This window comes from Monopterus albus, unplaced genomic scaffold, assembly GCF_001952655.1.
Source record: "Monopterus albus unplaced genomic scaffold, M_albus_1.0 scaffold116.1, whole genome shotgun sequence".
Lineage (NCBI taxonomy): Eukaryota > Metazoa > Chordata > Actinopteri > Synbranchiformes > Synbranchidae > Monopterus > Monopterus albus.
The window spans coordinates 133923-143495 of NW_018127996.1; the positions used below are offsets into that span (position 1 = coordinate 133923).

Consider the following 9573-nt stretch of genomic DNA (forward strand, 5'->3'; position numbering starts at 1 on the left):
CCCTGTAATGCTGCCAACCTGTCCAGGTCTCTGTCTTTTGGTATCTTCCTAACAGTGTCCTTTGCTCTCTCTCGGTCCCGCCCTTCTTCTGTAACTGTTCCATCTGTTTTACCACTCTGAAGCCATCTCTGTCTCGTCTTCTCTGTCTCTTTTTTGTCGCCCTTTTTTCCTTCCTCCTCTGAGTTTCACCTAGTCACTCTTTTTCCTTATACTTTTCTGTCAGGTGGTCTCTTGTGTCCACTTCTCTCTCTCCCCTTCTTTTTGTCTTTGTGTTCATAACTTTTCTTTCTTTCTCTCTCTCTCTACCATAGCTTTCAGAATAGTGGCAGAGTGTGGGCAGTGGGGGGAGGTATTGATCTGATCTTGTACTGTAACTCCCACAAAGCCGTATGGCTCTCAGGTTATATAATGCAAGAGGATGTGTGTACAGTATGCTGCAGCTTTTTATGGACAGGATCCATATGATTGCCCCGTGCTGATACCAGAGAAGAGCTGGAACTTTGATAAACCTTGTCACCTTTTTGTCTCACTGCTGTACTTTGTATTTAGTCCTATCTTACAGTATACATGCACATACCTAATTACTGTAATTTTTATTATTATGTTTTTATGTGTGGCAACTCCTAAGAGGGAGCAGGGGAAGAGCTCGGGGCACCTGAACCCCAAAATGATCACTCAGGTGTGTTTCTTACTACAGAAAGAGCCTTTAAGCTTGTCATGCATTTTCTCTATTTTCTTGAAATATTTTATACTGCTTTATTTCTTTCTTAAGGAAAACTGTAAGTGAATAATTTCATGGTCAGATCGTAACACAAACTAATTCAGTATTATAATAAAATGTGTAGGAGTGAAGCGTGTGTTTTGGGTTCAGAGATGTACAGTATATATCGGCGTACAGTACATTTATCTCTGGGCTTGAATGAACAGCAGACTGTTGGAAGAAAATGGAGCTCCCCACAGCTTCCACTTCCTACTTTCCCATCTGTTTCTGTGGCTTGCGTCTGTCCTTTGACTGTGTGGTGCTATTACTCAGCACTGTCATAGCTGTAGTGCACACTGACTAAGCAGATACTCATTTAAGTTTGCAAAAAGTCACATCCTGTTGTCTGCATTCAGTGTGCTCTGAGTGATATTCTGCTGGCCACATGCTGCTGTAAGAAGGTCTTACGCTGAATTATGAGTATAGTAACAATTGTTTGGTGCAATTAACACACACTGTACAGTATAAGTAACCAAACATTTATAACATCTTTGTATATTCTGTGCAGACTTCATTATCAGCTCTTGGGATAGCTGCATGTTTGCGTGTAGAACTGTCAGTGCATGGCTCACATACAGTGCGAGCTCCACCATTTCATGAGCCTCCATCTGTCTCTCTACTAGCAGCAGACTGTGAGGAAAAACCCCAAGGCCCACCAGTAAATGGGAGGAAAGGCAAGTCCTCTGAATAGTGTGATGGTGTGACTTTGCTGTGTGGGTGTCCTCAGCCAACACAAGTTCTTCATGTGTGACATTCACTGGTAGCTATGATTCTTGATACAGTGCTTCCTGTAGCTGCTCTGAGTGACTCTGCCTTCTTATTTGTTGTAGTACATTTAAACACTGTAGTCATTTACTTCAAACTTTCCTTTGTCTATATTTCAGCTGTTAAACTGTGCACACTAAGTTTGCTTTATCCCTATTGATCAAATTAGAACATTGTGCTGTATTAAAGATGATACAAATGCACAGAGTGCTGTCACTGAGACCTCTGCTGGTCTGTTCTCTGGCTCCATTCTGGCCTCGACACTAATCTGCACTCTGCCTTAAGAGAAATGAATTCTGCTAAGCTCCACCTCATCAGGACAGAACTCTCAATTCCTGTTGTGAAACTGTGAGTCAGATCAATTAGACATGGATTATTGAGCATATAGACACACGCCATGTGCAGTGCTCACTCAGTACTGGCAGTCTCAGTCATACATGTAACTTTGGGAGATTGTTTGCACAGTTCTATCAGAGGCTGTATAAATATTCATTGCATCTCTTTTCCATGAGTAATTTCACGTTTTTTGACAGTGAATAGCATAAACAACAAAGAATAGCTGGCCTGCATTCTGTGCATTTTACTTTGCTGTAGAAATCCTGCAGAGTATGTCTTGTTTTTTAGACCCACAGAGACAGTTTCTTCTGTCGGCCAGCAGATGGCGCAAAGTTCATAATCTTAGAGGAGCTGCCTGTGATTCAGTGCTGAAGTGACAGAGGCCTTTTCTTTCTCATCAAGCTTTACTAGTGCTTCTCGTCATCACTGGACAATATATACACCGTGGATTTAAATTTCTGTATTTACAAAGCAAAGAAACTGAAAAATTGGTTTTCAGAGAAGACTCTGGGGAAGGGATTTTGCACCACATTTCATGTCAGACCTTACAAAAAGCTCACTTGAAAAACCAGTTCAAACCAGTGAGTGTGTGTCTGTGTATGAATGTGTGTGTGTGTGTGTGTCTTGTCATAGAGGTGACATGGGAGGACCAGCAGCGAGGGCTAAATGGGTCTTTGTCTGATGGAGGGACACAGCCACACCCTTCCCTCACTGACACAGGTTGGTTGGTTTGGGTGTGGATTCCTGCCACTTTCAAGCTGCTTTCCACTTTGATGGAGTATTAGACTTTTTTATGGTCATTATATGAGTCCATGAACAATAAACAACCCATTTAAAGTTTGTTGACAGTATGGTCACAGCAAGGAATGCATACTGTTACCTGTGTTAGTGCATCAGTGGGCCTCAGAGTGATAACAGCATAATCACATTAAGGTGAACTAGTTATAAAACATGTCATCAGACACAAAAACAAAGACTGCCTAGAGTGCATATTGTCACATTTGTTATGTGCTCATGGCAAGGCCGTAACTGTGAGGTCTCAAATTCAGTCAGTGTGTACCATTTAACATTTGTCCTTGTTTATGTATTATTGTGTCAAATGAATATGTCAGGGATTGTATAATATGAAACAGGGGTCACATAAACAAAAGTGGACAAGGAAAATAAATTAATAAACCATTAAAGCTGTACTGCTTTGCTTACCAAAGGGCATTCATGTTGTCCAGCATACTTATTTTCATAGCTAGAAATAAAGTTTGGTCAGTAAATAAAACAACCCAGAGTCCAACCACTTTACTTAAAAGTACTTTAGATCACTAAATGTTATAAATAAGAGTGACTTTCTTCATCAAGGCAGCCAGCTGTTTGTTGTTCATGTGCTCAAACAGAGGTAGGCATCCTCAAAATTAAAAGAATATTCTACCAAAGGCGTGTTTGCTTGATGGGTTTTTCTGAGATGTCCTAGTTTGTGTGGGCTGTTATTAGCTGGATTACAGCGTCACCAAAGGGAGACCTGGGCAACGTACAGCAGGAGCTGGATGTTTGAAAAATATGACACAAGCATGAAGAGAGCATGCTTTTTATATTTCAGATGGGCCAGCAGAATGATTTAATCCTGTGATTTAAGTCGCCCAGGTCACTCTCTGGATGACATCCTTCTGTCTGTGTGTCTTCTCCTCCTTCGTGTGGTTTTGCAGTGCAGCTGGAGCTGATGTTTCTGTAGATAACAGTCTTACTGAAGTCTGATGAGATGCTGTCATTCATGGGTGTATATACAAAGAAACATGAAATATGTAGTTAAGACAATGACACCACAGCATCTGTGCACTGGCTTTTGGTGCTTCCATGGAACCTTGTCTTCACCTCCCTTTAAGCCTCATTTATACTGTATTTACCTACTATGTCACTTGCTTGATCAGTTGTGCCCACAGGCTCTGATTCACTGTGGTGATGTTAGATGCATTTCATTTTATTTTTAAATGCTAAAAACAAAAGCATGAAGAACAACAGCAAGGCTCAGTGACTATGCTTGGGCGCATAGGGGATCAGACATGGCCAGAAGGCCTATGCGCCCAACTTACTGGCATTCAAGCTGTAATGTACCCTCAGCAGAACCGCTCATCAGTCAGTCCTCTTACTCCCCCATGTCTCTGTCTCTGCATATCTTTCCTACTGCTATTTATCCCAGAAAGACTGACTGAGCACAATCCTCTTTTCCAGCTTAACCACACTTATGTTACTTCCACACTGAGAGCTATCTCAGTGATGTTCAGTGGCTCCTCAACAATGATTGTGTAGGAAGCAGGGAATTTTAATCACACCCCTTATTACCCCCGATTGTTCACTATGCTCCCATGTCATACATTTATACTGTTCTACACACACACACATACACACACTGCTAACAGCAATAACAACATACCGTAATCTACATAAAGAAATATTTCTGGGGAGAAAATAAAAGCAAGTGAAATCACAGTCAGAGATGGTTTGGGGAAGTCGTGATTCCTTAACTTGATTAAAAGTAAACCTAAATAAACTAAACTTTACAGTACACTGTGGTGTGCATACCTTTCTAGTACATGCAGTATTTAAATCAATATTAAATCACAGGGTTTTTTTTAGAACTGAATTTCTTGGCAGCTGAACTCAGCACTTTTTTAGCATTTGTCAAGCCTGAGTAATGCTGACCCCGTCCGCCATTTAACCCTTGTGTTCTGTTAAGAATCTTAAGTGTGTCTATGTGCAGGGCCCAGCCTAGAGTGAAAACACAATTTCTGGGTATATTTTACCAACTTGGTGTTTATGAATCACCATTTGTAATTGTTTGAAATACTATAATTAACTTCCTGTTGTGTCTGTAGCTGGAGTCTTGGAATCATTTGTCATTCATTTGTGTTACATTTGGTATGTTAATGCAATACGCTATTAGCCCACAGACTACAGGAGACTTTTCCACACCAGCTGGTATTTTGCTTTCTTGCATCACTCCCTCATCCCAGTGACCAACATGATGCATCTGAAATAAGGAGACAAAGGAATCATTTGACTCCCTAATGAGATGATGTTTACTGCCACAAAGAGATGAAAGCTGGTGATGCAGATGTCTCACATTGTTTTTCTGTTCACATGGCCCTTATTCAGTCTAATGGAGTACTAATTAAGCCAAATGTAAATTCTGCATCAGGGAATATGAAAATTCAGTCTGATCTGCATGGGGTGCTTTTGCCCTCCTGGCTGTTGCTGTTGGTTTTAGACTGTAGGTGCTGTCCACAGTGTGTGCAGAGATTAGACGGGCACTGTGACCCTGAGGGTGGTCGTGGACACCATTGATTATGAAGTGTCTTGATTGCTGATGGAGAAATTAAAGCACAATTTAGATTTGGATAAAAACAAGTGAAACAAAATCCTGCTCAGAACACTCCTCAGCAGGCTGAGCGGAAGGAAGGAAGGACACAAATAATATGAAGTGGAGGAAACTAATCGGAAGCAACGGAGATGTCTGAAAGCAGGCACTGAGTTTTGCCATTGCATAACCTTTCAGAAAGATACTGTAGCTGGGGCCTATTTGTGTGTGTGTGTGTGTGTGTGTGTCTATGCCTTTGAATGTACTGTCTTGCACTCTACTCAGGGCACACTGTACTTTTGTCAATTTTTCATGTTTCCTGCTGGAACTCTGTTAGGTAGTCGGCTCTCTTTTGTGTGCTCGCTGCTCCGTGCTTTCAGTTTGTGTTGTTTTGTGTTTTCCTTTCTTTTATGTTATTTTTTTCAGGCTGTCTCCTCACAGTTACACCATGCAGACTCAAGTGACATCCACTTTTCCTACCCTCCTTTCCTCTCCCCTCTCCTGTCGTATCCCCAGAGGTCTCAACTTTCTGTCTGGTTTGGTACATTAACATCTTTCCTGTTTCAGCTCTTTTTCCTTTAAAGCACAGAACCTCACCTTCCCAACCTTTACACGTTTCTAATTTCTAGTAACTTAACTCTTAGCGTCTACCTCAGCCTTTCCTGGTCTTGCACCCTCTTGCTCTATTTTGACTTCTCACTGTGCCCATGGTGGAGTTTGTGTGTTCTTAGTGTACTCTATGATTTTGTTTGTGTGTTCTGTGCTTGTTGTTTTGTCATTGCCATGTTGTGTTGTTGTTGTATTGTGTCCCTGTCCCTCCCGACCCCCTGTCATCTTCACACTTCACTCTGACCCTCCAAACCTGGCACATTTGGTGATCATGGTGATGGTGCCCCACCCCCACCCTCCCCCCTACCCTTTGTGCATCCTCTCACCTCCATCTTCCTCTCCTCTCTCTGTGTCTGTCCATTCTGTGATGTGATCTCAGAAGACACAGACTCACCAAGTTGGACGAACTCAGGTGTGTCCCTTCTTCTTCTTCCCCTTCTTTTTCTGACTCAGCTTCTTCTTCTTCTTCTGCTTTTATTCACTCTGTATGTTGTCCTGGCTTGCCCTCTCATACCCACCTCCCCTCATCTCTGAGATTTTCTTTTCCTGCTTCACTTGCCTTCATGCTCTCATCCAGTTTGCACTCTTAATTGTTCTGTGGAGGATGCTTCCTGCTTCTTTGTCATTCATATGCCTTTATTTTGCTGCAGACAGACTGTGTGGGCTTAATGTTCATAGAAGCATGGTCTTGGTAATGCCAGTGCTATTTCTTCACAGTAGGTCTGTACATGAGACAGTGTTATTGTCTGCATATAAAACAAAACGTACTGTCAGTGTATGACAACAGAATCCTGCCTATCTGGACTAATCTCACTGTAGACATTTGTTCATTTTCTCAGGTTGATTTGTTGCCTATTTACTGTAATTATGACTTAATTGACAAACTATATCTGAATGCTTTTGAATGCAATTCAAGTTACTAAAATGGTTAGTCCCCTTTATTATGGGCTATATAAAAGGCACAGTACAGTCAAGAAATATATGATGACTGTGTTTTAGAAAACCTTTCACACATTTGCTTTCAATTGAAAGAATAACTATGAGGTTAAAGAGCTGACATTCAGCACATTTAGTTTTACACATAGTCTCCCAGTTTTAGGTCTCTGGGGTGTGTTATTGCTGTGAGGTTGCCAGGCAACCAGCAGAGAGACTAAAAAACTAAAGCATAAAAGATATACTATTTGTTACAGTAATTAGTGAGCCTTAGTGAGTTTGTAGGCAGTGTTTGTTGCCTGTGTGCTAAGCTCTGCTACTCCAGCTTCACATTTAGCTTATGGCAGTGGCAATGATCTTGTCATACACCTTTCAGCAAGAAAGCAGTCGAGTGGAATTCCCAAAATGGCAGTAAACCTGTTCAATTCACAGTAGAGTTGAGTAAATTTGCAGCTTTAACTTCAACAGCCACTGCTGTCTTTTAAAATTCTGTGAGCTGGTACAGACAGACTTTTAAAGCAGCATAACATTATTAGTTTATCAATAAAAAAAACAAACAGATATTGCAAAACAAAATCTGATACAATGTGACATAAGCAGTTTGCTGAATGTTCTAATATGAAATGAGGCCTCTAATTTAGAGACAGCTGAGGAAACGTCGAGGCTGTGAGATGCTACTTATGCAGTATAAATAAATAGCTAAGCCAGAGAGGCAGAGACAGAACCAAGGAACATGAATATGAGGCAACAGTCATTCATATGCTCCAAGCTTGGACAGCTTTTTCTTGTGTGTGTGTGTGTGTGTGCATCTGTGTTGCTACAGGCATGGCACTTGTACATGCGCATTCACCTTCAGTTTATTATTGCCATCCTATGACACAAAAGTAGAGACAGAGAGCAAGTGGAGAGAATGGAGATGCAGGTACAACAGGAAAGTTATTCTTTGGTGGTGACTGGCAATTGCTTTTGCAAAAGTTTTTGCAGAGGATAAAAAGTACAGTAGCTCCAACAGAAAGGATTTGTTCTGAGGTATTGTTTTCAAATTTTAAGTTAGATAAAATGTGCATATTTCTGATTCAGTTGCAATATTCCTTCAATAAACAAGGTTTAGCTTGTGTATTGATTATGATGTCATGTTTGTGTAATGCTAACTGTGTCAAACAAAGCGTAGTGCTTAAGTTGAATGTAGAACATAAGATGGACGACAACTTTACAAAGCAATGAAATGAAGAGAAAAAGTGATTTCGGTTTGAGCTGAGAGGGATATGTTGTCCAATTAGTCAGATTGTTCAAGAATTTCCTTTGTTGAAAATGATTCACTTCTCTACAGTAGAATATCATGCAAAACGTCCAGTTTCCCAGCTTGGCACACAAGCACTGCAGGATGTAGTGTATTTAGTAAACTGGCATAGCATTCAGACTTGCTTTACTGTGTAGTAGGGATCAATACATTGTGTTATTTGAGAATGAATCACTGAAGTAAAGCGAGCTAGTGGCCAGAATTGTCCATATAGTTATATGCACTTGGGATTGGGACAGTTGGTTACAAATGAAACAGTTAAATATTCCACGTAGCTTACCTTTGCCAGTCAGCATTTTTCGTTTGTGTTTTGTTTCTTTGTTAATACAGACCATTCAGCTTTTTTTCCCATTAGATCTGTCCTCGTCATAGCTCATGGCTCATAGCAGAAGCTTGTCTCTCACCATAACAGTATGTCATACCATCAGGCCTTTCTCACTGCACCAGCCATCTGAAAGTCTCCTGTCTCTGTGCTCAGGTATGGACATGGAGGAGAGGACGCGGCAGATGAAACTGAAGATGAACAAGTTCAAACAGGGAGCTGGCTCCGACTCCAGACTGGAGCAGGACTACCACAAAGTAAAAACATATCTAGATCCACAGATCCATCCAGATCTGCAGAAAAACAAAAACATGTGCCTACACTATTCTGTTTGCATTGTTGCACTGTGCATAGGCCATGTGACACGTTTAAAAGCAGTCAAGCATGTACAAATGCATGCACCGACATCATATTGTGCATGTGATTTGATGTTTGCACAGTGTGCACAGAGACACGGTCACACAAACATACCTGAGAAGGGAAACACTGAGTTTGGGGAAGTTATTTTTGTAAAGGGTCAGTTCACTGAAATTACACAACGCTAAATATTTACAGCGTCTACTGTACCTCCACTTACTCCCTGTGGGATTGAGTCATGCAGATAATTTGGCTGGCATTTCAATGAAACGGCTTGAAAGTGGCGAAGTGCTTTTCCAGGCACAAGTAGAAAACAGTAATGACTATAATCATTAATGTTCACATCAAGACCTGTGAATTTTATTGAATAACTAAACCAGTTTCCTGAAAGAACCGCTACTGCTGAGCTTTCTAAATGTCATTCTTCAGTGTTATGGGCACATTACAAACAAAACTCCGTTCACATTCATTGTGAAGAAATTTTTGTGGCAGATATTTTTAAATCTCAGTGCATAAAAAAAGAACTACCTGTGTGTCTAGATATAACTACTGTGAGAAAATATGCTTTCCTCTCGTCATTTGGGTGAACGAGCCTTTAATCATCTTGTTGTAAATTCAAGGAATGTGACGGTGAGTGTGAGCAGAGCCATGTGTTTACTACTCGGTTCTGGAGAGCTCCTGAACATGTTTAGAAAGCTCGTCCTGAGCCTGGTGTCTCACTGCAGTCTGAGCCAAGATGTAGAGACAAAGGCTCGGGGTCCAGCTTTCCTTTTAAGTCACTGTCATGAAAGCCACTGCATTACGAGCACCTAGTGTGTTTGCTAGGAGTCTATAAAAAGCAGCCT

The 9573-nt window shown here is 41.1% G+C and overlaps 1 protein-coding gene across 25 annotated transcripts in view; it reads left to right on the top strand.

The window, feature by feature from the left end:
- The window catches only part of rims2a (regulating synaptic membrane exocytosis 2a), a 78954-nt gene that overhangs the window by 31305 nt on the left and 38076 nt on the right, over positions 1–9573 (top strand). For 11 of the 25 annotated variants that reach the window (XM_020611628.1, XM_020611632.1, XM_020611610.1 and 8 more), the window contains 4 exons: positions 629–679; positions 1384–1434; positions 6196–6228; positions 8528–8628. The exons of 2 other annotated variants lie outside the window; for them this stretch is intronic. In XM_020611628.1, the coding sequence (XP_020467284.1) occupies positions 629–679; positions 1384–1434; positions 6196–6228; positions 8528–8628 (236 nt within the window). Of the gene's footprint in view, positions 1–628; positions 680–1383; positions 1435–4623; positions 5749–6195; positions 6229–8527; positions 8629–9573 lie in introns of those variants that run through there. 12 more of the 25 variants (XM_020611611.1, XM_020611616.1, XM_020611622.1 and 9 more) reach the window with 9 other exon arrangements.